Source organism: Rhinolophus hipposideros, assembly GCF_964194185.1.
Source record: "Rhinolophus hipposideros genome assembly, chromosome: 20".
NCBI lineage: Eukaryota > Metazoa > Chordata > Mammalia > Chiroptera > Rhinolophidae > Rhinolophus > Rhinolophus hipposideros.
The window spans coordinates 1,475,423-1,494,493 of NC_138066.1; the positions used below are offsets into that span (position 1 = coordinate 1,475,423).

Consider the following 19,071-nt stretch of genomic DNA (forward strand, 5'->3'; position numbering starts at 1 on the left):
CACTACCCCACCTGGGGCCTGGGCTGATGGCCCCACAGGGCCAGATCTTCACCTGCCTGGCTCGTCTGTCCTTGCCCCTGTCGCTGGCCATGTGCCCCAGCCCTGCGGTGGGCACTAGGCCCAGACAGCAGCTGACCCATCCTCAGGGAACTCCCAGACTAAGGGATAGTATAGGCCACACCAGGCAGACCCCGACTCACTGGGCAGCCCCAGGATAGCCCCTGCTCCTCTCTAGGCTTCAGTCTGTTCCTCTGTACAATGGGCACAGGATTTCCTGATAAACAGGACTGTGGGGTGACCAGATGGAGAAAGCTGGCACTGTCCCCAAGGTAACAGGTATTATTTCTGCAGAGACCAGGCCTCCAGGCCTCCCCTGCTGCTCCCCTCAGAATTTATCCTGAGAAAATGAAGTCAGCCAGAGAGAACACTGCACACACAGCTACGCACGTGGTGTTGTGCTCTCACTCCTACAGACGCTGGTGTCCAGGGCACATTACCTCACCTCTCCGAGCCTCAGTCTCCTAATCTGTAAAACAAGGGCGATATCAGTGCCTACTTCATAGGATTGTCAACGATGATATAATTAGGCCAAAGGGTCCGGTGCGTAGTAGGTGCTTAATAAACGCAAGCTGTGATTAGCTGTGCTCTGGGTGGCTCCACTCTCATAAAATACGATTCCTCATTTCTTCCATTTAGCAGATGTTTGTTCAGGGTCCTATGTACCAGGTCCTATGTAGCTGCTGGGGATCTAGGGGTGGTCAGACAGACCCCTGCCTGTGGAGGCTGACGTTGCAGAGGAGAGACAAGACACTAAGAAATGAGAGCATTTGCCAGTGGTACTAAGGGCTACAGAGGCAGAGAATTCTGACTCACAGGCAGGAGGGAGCTTGAATGTCCAGGGCACAGCCGAGAGGGCCGCGGTGCTGGGCAGAGTGAGGGCGGGGAGATGAGCCGGAGGTGAGGCCAGCAGGGGCAGGGCTGTGCGGGGCCTTGGACGTTACTAGAAGGACTTGGCTTTGAGCCTGAGTGCGGTGGGGAACATGACCCGGAGGGAGCACAGGCAGGATCAGGCAGTCCTGCAGGAGCCCAGGTGAGCCGTGTGGAGGGGAGAGGATGTCCCCAGACCCTTGTGGCAGGCGGACCCGGCACTTCCACACCTGGGGCCTCACTGCAGTCCCCAAGCTCGTGCACCTGGGGTCTCTGAGGCTCGTGGCTTTCCTCTCACCGGGTGGCTCTCTGCCCACCTCAGGACCCTAAGGGGTCGGCCAGTTCCCTCCATGGTCGGAGGCCCCTGGTGTTGTGGGGGACGGGGCGGTCCTACAGGTGACCTGCTTCTGTTCTGTCCTTCTCTCCTTCTCCTCTCTCCTGGCTGCTCGTGAAGATAAAGGTATGTGGAGTATGTGAGTGCGTGTGTGTGTGTGCATGCTCGTGCCTCTGTGAAATGCATATCTGGGTGTGCATGTGTGCGCACACTCGTGTGTGACAGCAGATGGACAGGAAGCAGTGTCTAAAGGCCTGCCCTGCCGTGGGCTGCCTTGTGAAGGGCCCGAGCTGGGAGAGGGGAGGCTGGGGTCTGCGTGTCGGGATTGAGCAGCATGAGGTCGGGGCATTGGGGGACACTAGGGAGACCTGGGGTTCTATAGGGAGCCCACTTCTGGTGGCCCCTCACAAAGGGGGTCCTTGGGGAGGTCTGTGTCTGGGGAAGCCCGGGGTGGCCCTAGTCACGCTCCCCACTCGAGGCTCCCAGAATAATTCCCACGTCTTCTGGGCTGCAGATCCTGGAGGCCACACCCTTGCTGGAGTCCTTCGGGAATGCCAAAACGGTCAGGAACGACAACTCCAGCCGCTTCGGGAAGTTCGTGGAAATCTTTCTGGAAGGGTAAGTGGGGCAATGGAGGAACCCTCAAAGTCCCTGCAACACACTGCATCTCCTGGCACAGCCCCCGGAGCAACACCGGCCATCATCACCCTGCCCCCTGGCTGCCCAGGCACGCCAACTGTGCTCCCCCATTTCCAGGGGTGTGATCTCTGGTGCCATAACCTCCCAGTACCTGCTTGAGAAATCCAGGATTGTGTTTCAGGTGGGCCATGCTCTCCCAGGCCTTTGTGTGCTGGGACGTGGGATGGGGTCGTGTGTGTGTGTGTGTGTGTGTGTGTGTGTGTGTGTGTACACAGAGAGCCGGGACCGCCTGGGGGTGGGGGGCGGTGGTAAATGTTGAATTAATGAACAGATGCATGTGTATTGTCAGCATGTGACTGAGTCCCCTCCCCTCCTCCACACCCTGCAGCCACATGGGCTCTTCCCTGTCCCTGAAGTACACCAAGCACGATCCTGCCTCAGGGCCTTTGCACCCACTAGTCCTTCTACCTGGAGCGCTCTTCCCGTAGACACCCACATGGCCAAACCCCTCACCTCCTGCAGGTCTCCCCTGAAATGTCATCTACCCAGGGGAGCTATCCCATTAAAAATGCTGCCCCTCTGCCCCACGCGGGAACTCCCCACCTCCTTTACTGCTTTATTTCTCACCACCTGACATGTTTTACGTTTTCACTGGTGATTTGCTGAGTGTCTGTCTCCCCAGCTAAGAGATGGGCTCCCTGAGGCCAGGGGCTTCTGTCTGCCTCGCTCCCCATTGTGTCCCGAGGGCCTAGAACAGGGCCCTGCCCACAGTGGGTGCTTAGCCACCCTGGCTGAGCCATCAGGAGGCCTGCGTGTGGTGTCTGCTCTGTGGGCACACGTAGATATAAGTGTGTGTAGCCGGTACACGTGCGAGAAGGGCCACTTTTATTTCTCCAAAAAGATTAAATCCTGCCCTGAGACCCCTCCCCACCATATCAGGGCTTCTCCGTCCCCCCCCACCCCCCCAGCCAGTGCCAGGCTGGGAGCTCACTCCTCACAGAGGTGCCCAGTCTCATTTGCAGGCCCATGTGTGTATTTATATTTGTGGCCACACCTGGGCCTGTATGTGTGTCTGGGGGTCACCTAGGTGGGCGGCTCCCTCTCTGCACCCCCCCACCCACTCTGCAGGCCAAAAATGAGAGGAACTACCACATCTTCTACGAGCTGCTGGCCGGACTGCCCGCCCAGCTCCAGCAGGCCTTCAGCCTGCAGGAAGCTGAGACCTACTACTACCTGAACCAGGTGAGCACCAGCAGGGATCTGAGGGTCTCCAGCCCTGGCCCCCTGCCCCATCACTCCAGTGGGCTGAGAGAGGCAAGTCATGGTGTCCTGATGGCAGCGAAGGCGATGGAGGCTTGGGGGGGGGCAAATTGGGATTTGAGGTGTCTCATCACGGCAAGCAGACAAAGCTGGGGCAGGGGAGGCCTACGTGACTCTTCATTTTTCTGGAGCCTAGAACGGAATTCAGAGGCCTGGAGCTACTGCACATCCCCTCTAGCGCCTCAGCTTCCGCACCTGTAAAGTGGGGACAGCACAGTACCACTTTCCAGGAATGTGTGAGGATTAGAGGAAGGAAATGTATGTAAAACGCTTGCCAAGTACCTGCTCAGAGCCTCCTGGCCAGTGGGAATGGAACGAGAGCTGCGGGACCGGCTCAGGCCACACTGTGGGCTGGGGGCAGAGCAGGGGCCTGGAGGGCTCCCGGCCCTGATGCAGAGTCCCTGACCTTGCCCTGCCCTTGCCCAGGGTGGGAATTGTGAGATTTCAGGGAAGAGTGACGCGGACGACTTCCGCCGGCTCCTGGCTGCCATGGAGGTGCTGGGCTTCAGCGGGGAGGAGCAGGACAGCATCTTCCGCATCCTGGCCTCCATCCTGCACCTGGGCAATGTCTACTTCGAGAAGTATGAGGTGAGAGAATGCCACAGCCTGCCGGGGGGCCCCAGCACTCTCGGGCACAGGCGCCTTCTCAGAGGCCTAAGAATTATTTATATTTGCCTCTCAGGTTACACCACGCACACACGTGTCATTAGTTCTCCCCCACCCCCTCGGGGTTGTGCGTGGTTTTCTTATTGATATGTGAGAGCTCTTTACATATGTTAAGGGAATCAGCCCTTTGTCTCTGATACGAATTGCAAATATGTTTCTCGGTTTATCATTTCTGTTTTGACTTTAGAGGTTGTTTGTTGTTTGCGTTTTTGTTTGTTTGTTTTAGCCATGCAGGCTTTTAAAATTATTTTCAGGCATTTATCAAGCTTTCCTTGCATAGATTTTAGACTTTTTATCATTTTTTAGACAGATCTATCCCCCTAAAATTATAGCAGCCTTCTCCCCTAATTTTTTAAGACCTGTAATGATTTTCGTGTCCTTTTTTTAACATTTAAATCTTTGGTTCATCAGAAATTTGCTCTAGTGAGGTGTGAGGTAGGGATCCAACTCCTTTATTTCAAGGCAGTCACTTAGTTTTGCTAATTCTCCATCTTGAGAAATACATGTTTATCGTATCCTAAGTTCCTAAGTACATTTACGTCTCATTCCAGAATTTCATTGTGTATCATTAATCTATTTGCGAGCTATGTCTCTTCCCATACTGTTTTAATTATTTTACCTTTATAATATGTTTTACCATCTCGTGGGGCTCCCTGCACACCTATTTCAGAATTTTCTTGGCTCTTCTAGCTAGTTGATATTTTTTGTATGAACTTTAAAGTCAGCTTCTGGAGCTGAAAACACACTCCTGTTGGCATTTTGCGTAGACGGATGCTCAGGAGATGGCCTCGGTGGTGAGCGCCCGGGAGATCCAGGCTGTGGCCGAGCTGCTACGGATCTCGCCCGAGGGTCTGCAGAAAGCCATCACCTTCAAAGTGACCGTGAGTCTCTGGGCGCTGGACTCTTGCAGAGCCTCCTGCCAGTGTCTGCACAGAGCTGCTTCGTGCCCCATCCTGTGGGGGCCCCCTGTCCCCCTTCCATCTCCTCCTGTCCCATCCATCTTCTGGGTCGGGCCCAGAGCGGCGTAACCTCCGACCCCAAAGGCACCCAATCTCTAGGTCTTTGCATAGGCTGTTCCCTCTGGCTGGAATGCTCTTCTCTTTTCATACCTACTCCTCCTTCAAGACCCCACATAAGTATCCCTGCCCTTCCTCCCTTTCCGGGGCTCATCTTCTTGTGTTATGTGTGCTATGCCTGTCTCTGTTAGACCGGCAGCCCCCACCCCCACCAGCATAGCCAGGCAGAAGAGGGGACAAGGCTGTCCTGTTCCACCCCTGGCCGACTGTGTACCTAAGACCTAAGTCTTAGCTGTACCTCAGTCACACCATCTCCTCGCCCCCCCACCACACACACGCACCTCCATCCTCTGGGGAGGTGGTGGTCAGCCTACTGCCACTCAGGGCCATGTCCTTCCCCAGGAGACAATGCGAGAGAAGATCTTTAGCCCCCTGACTGTGGAAAGTGCCGTGGATGCCAGGTGAGCCCACACCCCTCTCTGCCCGAGCCTCCAGACGCCTGGCCCCCACTGTGCCCACCCACCCCAACACCACCTCTTCTCCAGGGACGCCATTGCCAAGGTCTTATACGCGCTGCTGTTCAGCTGGCTCATCACCAGGGTCAACGCGCTGGTCTCCCCACGTCAGGACACACTGTCTATCGCCATCCTGGACATCTATGGCTTCGAGGTGGGCTCGCGGGGTGGCTGAGGGCAGGGCACGGAAGGCTTTGTCTCTGTCTGCAGCACAACCATCTTCTATCGGCTTCCCTCCATTACTATTACCCCTCGTTGTCCACCGGTTCCTTCACTCCCCACAGGCACTCCCTGGGGCCTCTGGATGCCAGACCCTGTGCTGGGCTACACAGGGGACCCTGGAAAGGACTAGACCTGGGCCCTGCCCTGGGGGGGGATGGGGGACAGACATTGACAAACACATATGGGCAGAGCCATGACAGAGGCAGCCTGGTGCTTCGCCAGGCAGGGATCAGGGAGCCTTTCTAGAAGGGGAGGAGACACCCCTGAGCTAATTCCTTAAGAAGTAGGAAAGGTGGAGGGAAGGGCGTGCGCAAAGGCTGAGTGGGTGGCAGGCCCTGGCATCTGGGGAGCTGGGAGTCGGGGGGAGGTGCAACTACTGTGTTGAGGGCACAGCGGGCGGAATGGTGAGAGACACAGCAAGGTCATCGTAGTGAAGGGTAGCTCAGACTCGGCACCCACCGTGTGCCAGGTACTATTCTAAGTACTTTGTTTATGAATTTACTAATCCTTACGGGCACCTTATGAAGTGGTGTTGTCATCCCTGTTTTACAGATGGAGAAACAGGCACAGAAGGGTTGTCCAAGGTCATAGAGTTAGAACATTGGAACCCTGGAAGAAGGTTCCAGAGCCTGGGTCTTTAAGCAATGCCGAAGCTGCCCCTCCCTGGGGCCGAGGCTGTCAGGCTCGGGGTGTGTAGTGGAAGCCACAGAGCGTTCTGCGCGGGGGTCTGTGGTCAGGAGCCCAGCGTTCTGCAGCTGCTGCCGTGGAAAGGCGGGCACTGCGCCTGATGGGCGGTCGGGGTGGGCGGGGGCCGATGGGCCGCGGAGGAGGGGCCGGGCTCAGCCTCACCTCCTGCCTGGCAGGACCTGGCTTTCAACAGTTTCGAGCAGCTGTGCATCAACTACGCAAACGAAAACCTTCAGTACCTTTTCAATAAGATCATCTTCCAGGAGGAACAGGTGCGCCCCACCCCGGCCGCACTGGCCAGGGGCCTCTTTGGTGACAGGCGGGACGTGCTGGTCCTTTCAGGGCAAACCAGAGGTTGTCAGTGGGCCAAATGGAGGGAAAGGCAGTGTAAGCTGGGGACCAGCACATGTCAAGGCCTGTGTTCGGGAGGGAAGGTGCTTGGGTGCTGCGCCCAGAGAAGAGCCCTCTGGGAGGGCTGTCCCAGGTGCCGAGAGGAGCAGGGCCCAGAGATGGTTTATGTTGCCCTGCTAGGGAGTGAGCTCCCTGTGCCAGGAGGCATGCAAGCACAGGTGCCCCTGGCGAAGTCCCTTCAGAAGGATTCAGCCTGGGAGGCCAGGTGGGTGGGCCCTCGGCAGGGCTAGAAGGCTGAGCTGCTGCTGCCTGCAGGAGGAGTACATCCGCGAGCAGATCGACTGGCGGGAAATCACCTTCGCTGACAATCAGCCCTGCATCAACCTCATCTCACTGAAGCCCTATGGCATTCTGCGCATCCTCGACGACCAGTGTTGCTTTCCCCAGGTGGGCCACGGGCGCTGTGTGAGCCTAGTCGGCTTGCTCAACGTCCCTGAGCCTCATGTCCTCATCAGGCCTGAGTCCTGCCTTCCTCTCTGCTCTGGTCGGGGGGTGGGGCCTCAGGACACCCAACATGCCATTTACAACCTGGGGTGATTGAGGCTGGATAGGGGGCTGCAGGTGTCCAGGGGAGGAGCTACACCAGCCTAGGAAGTCATAGAAGGCTTCCTGGAGGAGATGACCTTGGAGTTGAGCCTCAAATTCTGACTGGAAAACAAGGGTAGGATGGGTGCTCTAGGCAGTGGGACTAAAAAGTGCAAAGGCAGCTGGGCTGGAGCGGAGGCAGCTGGGAGCTAATCAGACACACTTGTCTGCAGAGGTCCACTTGGGCCTCCCCACCTAGGGCAATGGGCAACCGGGGGAAGCTGTGACCTGTTCTCCTGCCCAGTGCTCACTGGGAACCAGTCAGGGCTGGAGAATTTGCTACTAGGCCAGGAACAGGGTGCCCAGGCTCCCTGCCCACCCACTGACCCCCACCTGCCCCCAGGCCACAGACCACACGTTTCTGCAGAAGTGCCATTACCACCACGGCGCCAACCCCCTCTACTCCAAACCCAAGATGCCACTGCCCGAGTTCACCATCAAGCACTACGCAGGCAAAGTCACCTATCAGGTGAGACCCAAGATGGCCCGCGTGGCCCCCAGTGCCACAGCTCTCGGCTGTTGGAGGCATAGAAGCACAACGCAGGCTCCAGACACTCCCGTTCTGGTCCTGCTGATCCTCAGCTGTGTGACCTTGGACAAATCGCTTTACCTCTGTGAGCCTCAGTTTCCTCATCTGGAGAATGGGGATAATAGTAGTGCCCATCTCACGGGTGAGTGTGAGAAGTCTAGGGCTGAGAGTGGTTTTGATAAAGAGTAGCTGTTATCAGTAATGATACGGTATCACTGTGCTCGCTCTCATCACTTATCTCAGACACATTCCTGCCCTGGAGTGGTCTCCGGCCAGGATTCTAAGCCTCTGTCGCCATCTGGGCCTCATTTGTACGGTGGGCACAGGATAATGTCCTCCACTGAAGATGGGGCCGAGACCCAGACTGGTCGTGTGAAGGGGGCTAGTGCCGCCTCTCCTGGGAGCGGGGAGGATAGTGGGGCAGGAGGAGAGGGGACCATAGCAGGGGCAAGGGTCCAGTCCTCCTAGGACAGACAGGGAGACCTGGAGGGCAGGACCAGGATCACCCAAGGGCTGTAGGGAGGAAGGGAAGAGGAGGGCAGCAGGCAGGCTGATGGGCACTGGGGTGGGTCAGCCCCTACCCTGTCCCCGGACTGCATGGGGACAGTCAAGCTGCCCCCCATCCCCCTGTCAGGTGCACAAGTTCTTGGACAAGAACCACGACCAGGTGCGCCAGGACGTGCTGGACCTATTCGTTCGGAGCCGGACACGGGTGAGCAAGCCTGACCTCCTCCTGCTCTGCCCCTGAGCAGCCAGCCCGCCCGCAGGCCTCTCTCCCAGTCCGAGAACTGGGGTCCTGCCTGGTGCTGCCGCTGGCTCAGCCTAGCCCCGGGAGGCCCTGGCTGCATCCCGACCCTAACTCCGCACCCGCCCAGCTTTGCCTTGCTCTGTACTTTCTCCCATTCCGGCCCCGCCCCGGGCTGGCCCCAGTGAATTGCCCTGACTCTCCGCTGGCCCATCGTGGCCACGCCTACCCAGCCCACCCCTCATTGAGTGGTTCTCCATCCCGCCCCATGTTTCATCCATCTGCCTCTCTTTCCTCCTCTGGGAGGAAAAGGGCCTCCATTTCCTCCTCTGTGAAATGGGCGCCCTCCTCCTGAGATTATTACCGGAGTTCATGACCATGTGTGCAATAGGTTACCTCGGGCCCAGGCACAGTCAGTGCCTGTGTGTCCCCCAGACTGAAGCAAAAAGTCATGCCACCCACGGGACGGGTCCCTTGGAGGGTGCTGAGCACCCTGACTTGAAACACATGCAAGCACGGAGGACAGTGGCCTTGCAGAGGGGGCAGGGGTCAGTCGGTTAGTTTTCTGGTCCCTCTGGCCTGGAGCTGATTCTCTCTCTCTCTCTCTCTCTCTCTCTCTCTCTCTCTCTCTCTCTCTCCTGTCTCTGTCTCTCGGTGCCTTGACCACTGCCCTGGGCCTGCTACCCACCCCTGTCCAGGTGGTGGCACACCTCTTCTCCAGCCATGCCCCGCAGGCTGCCCCGCAGCGTCTGGGCAAGACTAGCTCCGTCACCCGGCTCTACAAGGCACACACAGTGGCAGCTAAGTTCCAGCAGTCGCTCCTAGATCTGGTGGAAAAGATGGAGAGGTGGGCGTGGCAGGTGGGCGGGACGTAGCCTCACCTATGACCCTGAGGGATAACCACCTTCCTTCTCTGGGGCCTCACACCGCCCTCCTCCCCCGCTGCCCAGGTGTAACCCCTTGTTCGTGCGCTGCCTGAAGCCCAATCATAAGAAGGTATGTGGTGGCTGAGGTCCCTGGGAGAGCCAAATGCTCTTCCCCATGCTGTGTGACCTTGGGCACATGGCTTTGCCTCTCTGGACCTCCATTGGCCCAGGTACTGTGGGGACTGTTTGCCGTAGATAGTGCCCTTTGCCGTGGGTGGGCCTATGTGCAGACTCTCTGTTGGGCCCTCCCCACAGGAGCCAGGCCTCTTTGAGCCGGATGTGGTAATGGCACAGTTACGCTATTCGGGAGTGCTGGAGACGGTGCGGATCCGCAAGGAGGGCTTTCCAGTGCGGCTGCCTTTCCAGGTGTTCATCGACAGGTACCTCAGTCAGAATGGGGCCTGAGCTCCACAGACCCCCTTCACAGCCCCCCATGGTCCCAGAGATACACAACCCAGACAGAACAGAGCTGTGCAGTTGCTCAGGTTGTGCACTACACAAGACTACCACATGTTAGCTATTATATGGCAGATAGATTTATTGTTTTGCGTTTTTCATAGTTCTTTGTGTTGATTCCAAAGAGGAATATTTTTGATAGCTATTATGACGTTTCCAGCAGATGGCAGTACGGTTTCTTATTCTACTGAAACCATTTTTACAATCACCTGACTCCAAGAAGTAGTCTTGTGAATGGAGTGACTTTTTCTGATTAGAAGACACTGAGTAGAGCCACTGCTGGCTCCCAGGCCTCCTGGAGACGGGGATAGAGGTGGTGACTCTGACCTAGTGGGCAACTGGGGTAGATTCCATAGCCCCAGGCTGAGTTTGGGCCCCTGCAGGTACCGCTGTCTAGTGGACCTCAAGCACAACCTGCCAGCGAGTGGAGACATGTGTGTGTCTGTGCTGAGCCGCCTGTGCACGGTCATGCCAAATATGTACCGCGTTGGCATCAGCAAGGTGAGTTCCACCCCACACTCAGTCCCTAGAGACCCCAAGTTCAAGGGCCCCGGAACTGGAGCCTGTGGAATCAGAAATGCCCAAGCTAAATCTTCCTGTCCTGATCCCGTTGAGCTTGGTAATGGATCGCTAATTCCACCTCCAGACCTTTGCTCAGGCAATTCCCCCGGCCTAATGGACCTGCCCCCTTTCTTCCACCTCTCCGAACACAATCCATCCCTCACCCTCTCCAGGAGGCTGCCCTGTCTCTTCTGTCTCCATGGACTTCTGGAGAGGGAGGGGCCCCCCCGTCCAGTCATGTGGCCCCTCCCTCCCTCAGTCCTTGCCTCCTGTCCTCAGCTGTTCCTGAAGGAACACCTGCACCAGCTGCTGGAGAGCATGCGGGAGCATGTCCTGAATATGGCAGCCCTCACTCTGCAGCGCTGCCTCCGAGGCTACCTCATCCAGCGGCGTTTCCGCTCCCTGCGCAGAAAGGTCATCCTGCTGCAAAGCCGGGCTCGAGGCTACCTGGCCAGGTGCAGCCCAGACAGGGCAGGACTCCTTGGGGCCCTGTGGCTAGGCTTGGGAGAGGCCATGCCTGAACTTGGGTAGTGAGCTCCCTGTCCCTGGGGGTATGCAAACGGAGAGTAGGGGCCTCTGCAGGAAGGATGATCAGGTTCTCTGCGTCTCTGCTTTTGGATGTCCTTCTGTCCCAACCCCTGTCCCTCGTGACTGGTGGGTGGGAATCCATCCAGCCAAGAGGGACCCTGGGCCTCTGACCTGACGGGAAATACATGGTCCAGGCTGTTTAATCCCGGCCCTGCCACTTAATTTGCTGTGACCTTAGCTAAGCCCTTCCCTCCTCTGAGTGCCAGTTTCTGTTTGTGCCAAAGGGTCCCAGAGTAAAGTGTGGGCACTGGCACCCAGCCAAGCTAGCATGGGGAGCTGTGCTCCTTGTTCCTAAGCTAAGCTCCCACCGAGACACTGCTTCCCCTCCCCCCCCCAGGCAGCGGTATCAGCAGATGAGGAGGAGGATGGTGAAGTTCCGGTCCCTGGTGCACACGTACATGAGCCACCGGCGTCACCTCAAGGTGCAGGCCTCCCCCTGGCCCTGGCCCAGAGGCCAGACCTGCCGTCTGGTCCAGGGCGCGCAGGGACGGGGAAAAGGCACTTAGCAACTAGGAGGAGGCTGGCTTGGGTTCGAATCCCCGCTCTGCCACTCGCTCGCTGTGTGACCTCAGCCCCTCTCTTGCCTTGCTCCCCCTTCTTCCCCTTGGGGTTGGAGAGGGTGAAATGAATGCTACACGTGGAGGATCTGGCCTGGTGCTGGGTTCACAGTGGGGTCTTCAGCAATTGGGTACGATTCGAATTTGGCAACTGGACCAGCACTGGATGTGGTTTTGCTCTTACCTTGACGCCAGTTTGGGCCTACTGTCGTATAAACCAATACCAGCAAGACAAATGTAACCCCCAAATCATTGGAAAACTCTGTGGCTCTTACTGAAGGTTTTGTGGAGCGATGGGAGAGGGTTCTGTCACACGTCTCTCAGCTACTTCCCAGAAATCCTCGTGCCTGTCTCCCTTTTCCCAAAGTGTTACTCCATCTGCCCTCTACATCTGCCTCTCTCTCTTGCTCTTTCTCCCTTCTCCTCCCTGTTTCTCTGTTCACACCTCTACCTCCCTCGTCTGTGAGGTGGGGGAGTCATCTCCAGACATCAGGCAAACTGACCCCTTGTTTCTTGTGCTGGCCACCTTGTGTGAGCTGGCTTGGCCTGCCCGGGCCTGCGGCCTGCCATCGCCTCTGCCTGCCATTCTCCGCCTTGACCATCTGCTCTCCTGCAGCTGAGGGCAGAGCGGAGGCTCCAGGTGGAGGAGGTGCGGCTCCGGGAGCAGGAGGTGGGTGCGGGGGTCTGGGTGGCAGCAGGGGACAGGAAGGGAGGCCTGTCCCCTCACCATGCACTGTCCCTGCAGGAGCTGAGCAAGCGGGAGGTGGTAGCAGTGGGACACCTGGAGGTCCCAGCAGAGCTGGCTGGGCTCTTGCGAGCAGCGGCAGGTATGTCAGCACTGGACGGTGGGGTGGGCACGGGCAAGGGGGCTAGGCCCGTCATGCCCTCCTCTCTCCACAGGCCTCAGGCCAGCCCAGCTGCCCCGGGTGGCCCTCGTGCGGGCTCCCCGGCTCCAGGCTGAGCCCCGTGTCACACTGCCCCTGGATATCAACAACTACCCCATGGCTAAGTTTGTCCGGTGCCACTTCAAGGTAAGGGCTGCCATAGGCCCTGGCCAGTGGGCACTGGCCAGTTAAAATCGATGCTGTGCTCAGCCTGGGCAGGTCCTGGCTGTACCCTGCAGGACCTGGTATGAGCCCTTTAGTTGCTGGACTATAAGGCGTCTGAGAGCCCCACAGGGGGGCTGCATAGCAGTGGAGGGCCCGCAGGGGCTCGTGCAGTAGCTGTTTGCCAACGAGTCTGGAAATATTTCGGAAATTTCACAATAAGTGGAGCCATAGCTGGTCATCCCTGCTCTAATTTCCTGCCCTCCAGAAAGAGCCCAGACGGGGCTCAGACTGTCTCTGCCACTGACTCACTGAAAGCCAGTGTCTACCCCTCTCCCAGCCCCGGGTTCCCCATCGACACATTGGGGAGAGGATCCCTTGCCTCCTAGGCTCTTGTGCCCCCACCTGGCACAGAGCAGTGGCTCCAGATGTGCCTGTCAGTCCTGGCTCTGTCCCCATGGGTCTGCCCTGTGCCCGCAGGAACCTGCCTTCGGGACGCTGACAGTGCCCCTGAGGATGCCCCTCACGCGGCTGCCAGTAGAGCACCACGCAGAAGCCATAAGCATCTTCAAGCTGGTACGGGACTGTCCAGACGACCTTTGAATATGCAGCCCCTGCCCCTAAGGCCAGGCCACGAGGCCCCTTTTCCTGCCTCCTGGACCCTCCAATAGCCAAAGCCATAAGCCCAGGCCTCTTCCTTGGAGGAGAGACTTCCGTTGGGGGTGGGGGTGGGGGTCTGGCCTTTTGTCTGAGCTGGAATCTGGGGATTAGGGGCCTTTCTTCTCCCAGCCTTCTCCCCGGCAATGAGGCTCCCTCTCTGGGTTTCCAGGGACACCAAGAATAGACCCAGGTCCTTCCCTCCAGAACTTCCTAAGAAAGGCAGAGCACGCCTGACTAGTGAGCAGTAGCATGGACAGAGCAGGGCACAGAGGCTGCGAATCCAGCCCTGGGCAGGGTTCCAGAGGGCTTCCTGGAGGCGGGGGGCATTTGAACTAGTGTAGAAGGAGGAGTCAGAATCTCCTAGCCAGGGCAAGGCACAGAGAGAAGAGGAAATTGATGTGGTTAGAACAGAGAATCAAGAGAGCAGAGGCGAGAGGGGGCACGAGTCCTTGATTGACAGGCTGGGAGCTTGGGAGATTTCATCCCAAGAGCCTCCTCTGGGGCCTGAATGGAGCAGGAGGGGAGGGGCATGCTGGAAGCCAGGGGTGCAGAGCGGGGCTGAGGCCGTATGGGAGCTATGGAAGGTTCATGAGCAGCAGAGAAGAAACATGGATGTTGGATCCTGACTTTTCTCATAGTTGGGCGAACTGCTGCTCATTTGGCATCGGATGTGGCTATTATATTGTAATGTGGGGGACTTCTTTATGGGCAGGGGGACACGTGGGAAGGACATGTTGAGGGTGGGGACCTGGCAAGAACCACTTTTCGAGAGGCTCAGGAGAGTGTTTGTGGCCCAGATCCTGCGTTTCATGGGTGACCCCCACCTGCATGGTACCCAGGAGAATGTCTTCGGGAACTACGTTGTGCACAAAGGGCTGGCAGTGCCCGAACTGCGGGATGAGATTCTGGCGCAACTGGCCAACCAGGTGTGGCGCAACCCCAGCGCCCACAACGCTGAGCGGGGCTGGCTCTTGCTGGCCGCCTGCCTCAGCGGCTTTGCGCCTTCCTCACGCCTCAACAAGTACCTGCTCAAGTGAGTGGAACCGGGTGGGACTGGGGTGAGGACCGTGACAGGCCCAGGCCCAGGGTGCCATGCGAAAGGCCAGGCCAGGACTGAGGTCTCTGAGCGGAAGCACAGGCACGGAGGTCAGCCAGGGGCTGCTCTGTGTTTCCACTAGACTCACTACGGGGCCTAGGAGTCCGGTGAGACTGGATAAAGGACTTCCAGAACTCAGCAGGAGGCAAGACCAGCACGTGGGGAATTTGGAATTGAGGCATTGACATCATGGGGGTATGGCAGAGTGGTTAGGAGTACAGACTCTAACAGTCTGTGTTCAAGTCCCAGCTCAACCCCATTGGAGCTGTGTGACCTTGGGCAAGTTACTTAACCTTGCTGAGCCTCAGTTTCCTCAGTCTAAAGTGAAAATAATAAGAATGCCTACTTCATAGGCTGTGTGAGCATTAGATGTATAAATACATGTGCAGTGCTTAGAACAGAGACGGACACGGTCAGTGCTATGTGAGGACGGCCATCAGCAGCAGCCTGAGGACGATGATGACGTCCCTCTGCTGGGTGATGGGTGCTTTGCGGCAAAGAGCTCAGGCAGGCCCTGGGTGCGAATCCTCACTGTGACAACTACCTGCTGTGTGACCCTGGGCAAGTCACTGCCCCTGTCGGTACCTCTTTCCTTACCCACACACTAGGGACGGTGACAGGCCCCACCTCACAGGGTGCCTGTGAGCTTCAGCGTGTGCAGAGCTTCCCCCAGGCTGTATGCAGTGGGTGGGCAGCTCACTGGCCAGTCCTGTGAATCTATGGCAGTAGGGTCGGCCTGCCTGCCTGTCCAGGGGTTCCTGTGGGCACAGCTCTAGGTTCCCTCTGGTAGCCACCGTGGGCCTGCTCCACTGCTGCTCCTGGCCAGGCCCCCAGCAGTTGGGAGGGGTCAGGAAGCCAGGCATGAGGAGAGCGTGCCGCTGGCAGGGATCGGGCTTACTGATCCTGGGCCACGTTGAACCCTCACAGCCGTCTCTTGTATAGATAGGTGAGAACCTGGTGGCAGGCCCGGAGAGGGCAGATAAGCACTCAGGTTGCCTGGTAAAAGAATGGAGGGCAGTCCTCCAGAGTCCAGGCTCGTATTCACACCGTGTCGCAGACCCCACTCTGCCAATGACGTTTTGCTCCAACAAGCTTAGGTGGGCCAGCCTGGAACCTCTTGTCCTATCCTGGGAGCTTCATGCTTCACGCTGCCTTGAAATACTTCTGGGCTAGTTTGGGACCCTTTCAGTTTAGCCCTGGAACTCTAGGCTCATCTGAGATCTTCTGTAGCCTAGCCTCAGAACTCTGGGGCTTTTTCAGCCTTACCTTAAAGCTCTGCGCTGGCCTGGGCCTCCCTCCAACTAGCCTCAGACTCTTCCCCACCCTGAGCTAGCCTCTTCATCCTGCCTCCAACTCCTACCTATTAGGTTTGTGTCTGATTACGGGCAGAATGGTTTCCAGGCCGTGTGTCAACATCGCCTCATGCAGGCCATGAGCCGGGCCCAACAGCAGGGCCCTGGGGTGGCCCGCACCTTCCCTCCAACCCAGCTCGAGTGGATAGCAACGCAGGAGAGGGCTGGCATGGCGCTGGACGTGGGCTGCTTCAATGGTGAGCCACGCTCTCCCGCTTTGTACTGCCTTTTCTCCCTCCCTCCCTCATGGAGGGGCAGCTGGAGTCAGCAAGCCCCAGCCAGAGCTGGAGAAGGACCTGCTGGATATGGAGGGCTTCATGTGGCTGCGGGGCTGGACCTGGATTGGGGACCGGGGGAGGAGAAGCAGACTCTGGGTCCTGGGCGAGCGTGGCAGGCCTAAGTGCAGGACGCAGGTGGGGAAGCAGCAGGGCGGGGCTGACGGCAGATGCCCCCACTGAGCCCAGCACCTGCTGTCGTCCCAGGTGACCAGTTCTCCTGCCCGGTGCACTCTTGGAGCACAGGGGAAGAGGTGGCTGGAGACATTCTGAGGCACAGGTTGGCTCCTGGAATGCCCTGCCCAGCACGCCCCGGTGCCCACGGGAAGGAGGGAGGGAGGGGAAGAGGCCAGATCCCTCGAAGGGCCCCACGGGCTCCACTCCGACCATGGGGTCTGGCTCACCCCAGGGGTCTTCCTAGGCAGTACCTCTTGGCTCCGTCCCTCATTTCTGTCTCTTCACGTGCTGTCGCCAGGGGACTGGCAGAAGGCTGGCGAGGCTGGACAGTGGCCATGAAGAATGGGGTCCAGTGGGCAGAGCTGGCAGGTCACGACTACGTGCTGGACCTGGTGTCAGACCTGGAGCTGCTCAGGGACTTCCCACGACAGAAGTCCTACTTCGTTGTGGGTGCAGAAGGACCCATGGCCAGCAGGGGCGGCCCAAGAGCGTAGGTGGCTACCTGGGCCCCTCACACAGCTGGCCTTTCCCAGCAAGAGGCTCCCTCTCCCAGATGCTGGGAGAGGCGGAGTTTTGAACTTAAGTCTCAAGGAGGTGGGGCTCCCGAAAAGGTTCTGCGTCTAAAGGGAGAGAGTCACCCAATTCCAGGGCACCGAGGAAATGGGGCAGTGGTTTGGGAGGGCCGCACATCTCTTCATCTCCGGGAGTCAGCTGCTCCACGTTCCCCTCCCCCACAGGGTGTTTGGGAACAGCTGGGACTCGGACGACGACGCACCCACGAGGCCCCAGCCGCATGGGCACGTGCCCAAAGTGGCTGACTCTGAGGGGTACTGCAGCCACAATGAGGACGGTACAAATGGGGAGACTGAGGCCCAGAGAGGGACAGCGACCCACCAAGGTCAAACAGCAGTGGCCGCTGTCTCTGGTGGGGAGGGAGCGTGCGGGCTATGGGAGGTGACAGCAGGAGAACAGAAGTTGACTTTTGTGTGTCCCCCCACTGCCAGACTCGGACAGCCTTGGGGAGCCCGCTGCACCCCACAAGGGACTGGACTGTTACCTGGACAGCCTCTTTGACCCTGTGTTGTCCTACGGGGATGCGGTAAGGATGGCTGGGGCATTTGCAGACCGCAGGTACAACACATACACACCAGGGCCATGGGGTGGTGTGACTGCTGGGTGTCTGCCGGGGACGGGGCAGAGGATGAGGGGCAGCTGGAGATGCAAGTAGCTGCCTCCAGAAGGAGCCACAGCTGCAGGCCCACCTCCTGTGGGAGCCAGCGAGGCGCCCTGGCTCACTCTGGGAACTCCCGGGAGCCCCTCCAGGGCACAGCCCCTCTCTGGGCCTCAGTTTACTCCTCTGTGAAGGGAGGGGCTGAGTTGGGAGCTCCCACGATTGTAGGAGGACCAGATGGAATGCACGTGGACAGAGGCTGGGCGTACAGCAGCCACTTGGCGGGTGGGAAGTCCCTGGATGGAGGAGGTGGCTGGTGTCAGGTGCCCGTTGCCTTGGAACCTCGGGAGGACAGCATTGAGGTGGTCACTCGAGCCACCGCTGCCCCCAGGACCTGGAGAAGCCAACAGCCATTGCCTACCGCATGAAAGGGGGGGGCCAGCCTGGTGGAGGCGGCACCGAAGACACCCCCAGGAGACCTCCAGAGCCAAAGCCGAGTCAGTGCCTGCCCCCAGGTCGGTTTCAAGGTTGGGCAAGGCTGGGGCTGCTGCTGGTTGTGTGGGCTCCTTCACGTGCAGAGTGGAGGCAGCTATGAGCATGGTGGGGGTGAGATGACTGGGGGAGGGGGGCGTGGTAGGGAATTCCTGTTACCCTCAGCTTCTGCACCTTGGGCTCCACGCCCTCTGACCCGGCTCTCCCCAGTGCCAGGTCTGGACGCCTCCACGTTGGCTCTGCAGCAAGCCTTCATCCACAAACAGGCTGTGCTTCTGGTAAGTGCCAGACGAGGCTCCGGGGGGCCCCCCCGAGCATGGGCCTGCCCGCTCACCACCACCACCTCTCCCCAGGCCAGGGAGATGACCCTGCAGGCCATGGCGCTCCAGCATCCTGCCCTGAACCCCGCGCCAAGGCCCTTGCCCCCAGAGGTGAGCCTGGCCCCCCCAGGGGAGTGCTCTGCTGCTCCAAAGCATCATTGCACCTCCCTGAGCCACGACCCTACAGCCCGTCCTGGGCAGACACGGGGGCCCTGAAGGCAAGCTGCTGCGTCCCAAGAAACCCACCTCACACTCCGCTCTCCACAGAAACCCCTGGTGCCGGAGGCACGGCCGAAGTTGGTAGGCACTGGACCCCCGGCCAAGCCCGTGCTCCTGCGCTCCACACCGAAACCCTTGACTCCAGCCCCTGTGGCCAAGGCCCCACGGCCCCCCACCAAGCCCGTAGCTGCCCCCATTCTAGCTCAGGACCGGGCTTCTCCAGAAACCAGTGAGTGTCGTGTCCCAGCTGAGGGGGGCTTCCCAGCACAGGACTGGGAGCGTGGCCTCACCCTGTCCCCACCCTCACCCCTTGCCCACAGCTTCGCCGTCCCCAGAGCTGGTGCGGTACTCGACCCTCAACTCGGAGCACTTCCCACAGCCCACGCAGCAGATCAGGAACATCGTGAGGCAGTACCAGCAGCCACCGGGCGGAGGACGGTGTGAGGCCCTCAGGTCAGCTCTGCCCCCTCACCGGTGCTCCAGACAGGTGGCCTCCTCACCAGGTCTCAGTGCTCAGCGACATTTAGGGAGCGAGTCTGTTTATGCAGATGGTCCCCGGGGCAGATGGAGGCCCAGGCT

The 19,071-nt window shown here is 58.9% G+C and overlaps 1 protein-coding gene across 1 annotated transcript in view; it reads left to right on the plus strand.

Annotated features, from left to right (window-relative positions):
• The window catches only part of MYO15A (myosin XVA), a gene marked incomplete at its 5' end in the record, with an annotated part of 51,813 nt that overhangs the window by 11,019 nt on the left and 21,723 nt on the right, over positions 1–19,071 (plus strand). The window contains 32 exons of the mRNA XM_081030157.1: positions 1,776–1,879; positions 2,018–2,081; positions 3,029–3,142; positions 3,647–3,808; positions 4,654–4,767; positions 5,305–5,363; positions 5,448–5,571; positions 6,503–6,598; positions 6,993–7,124; positions 7,666–7,791; positions 8,486–8,563; positions 9,295–9,443; positions 9,547–9,592; positions 9,778–9,902; positions 10,362–10,479; positions 10,819–10,994; positions 11,465–11,549; positions 12,301–12,354; positions 12,430–12,511; positions 12,585–12,715; positions 13,211–13,306; positions 14,188–14,423; positions 15,854–16,035; positions 16,321–16,393; positions 16,589–16,780; positions 17,028–17,188; positions 17,295–17,389; positions 17,853–17,958; positions 18,164–18,231; positions 18,307–18,384; positions 18,541–18,721; positions 18,813–18,945. Of these exons, the coding sequence (XP_080886283.1) occupies positions 1,776–1,879; positions 2,018–2,081; positions 3,029–3,142; positions 3,647–3,808; positions 4,654–4,767; positions 5,305–5,363; positions 5,448–5,571; positions 6,503–6,598; positions 6,993–7,124; positions 7,666–7,791; positions 8,486–8,563; positions 9,295–9,443; positions 9,547–9,592; positions 9,778–9,902; positions 10,362–10,479; positions 10,819–10,994; positions 11,465–11,549; positions 12,301–12,354; positions 12,430–12,511; positions 12,585–12,715; positions 13,211–13,306; positions 14,188–14,423; positions 15,854–16,035; positions 16,321–16,393; positions 16,589–16,780; positions 17,028–17,188; positions 17,295–17,389; positions 17,853–17,958; positions 18,164–18,231; positions 18,307–18,384; positions 18,541–18,721; positions 18,813–18,945 (3,740 nt within the window). The remainder of the gene's footprint in view (positions 1–1,775; positions 1,880–2,017; positions 2,082–3,028; positions 3,143–3,646; positions 3,809–4,653; positions 4,768–5,304; positions 5,364–5,447; positions 5,572–6,502; positions 6,599–6,992; positions 7,125–7,665; positions 7,792–8,485; positions 8,564–9,294; positions 9,444–9,546; positions 9,593–9,777; positions 9,903–10,361; positions 10,480–10,818; positions 10,995–11,464; positions 11,550–12,300; positions 12,355–12,429; positions 12,512–12,584; positions 12,716–13,210; positions 13,307–14,187; positions 14,424–15,853; positions 16,036–16,320; positions 16,394–16,588; positions 16,781–17,027; positions 17,189–17,294; positions 17,390–17,852; positions 17,959–18,163; positions 18,232–18,306; positions 18,385–18,540; positions 18,722–18,812; positions 18,946–19,071) is intronic.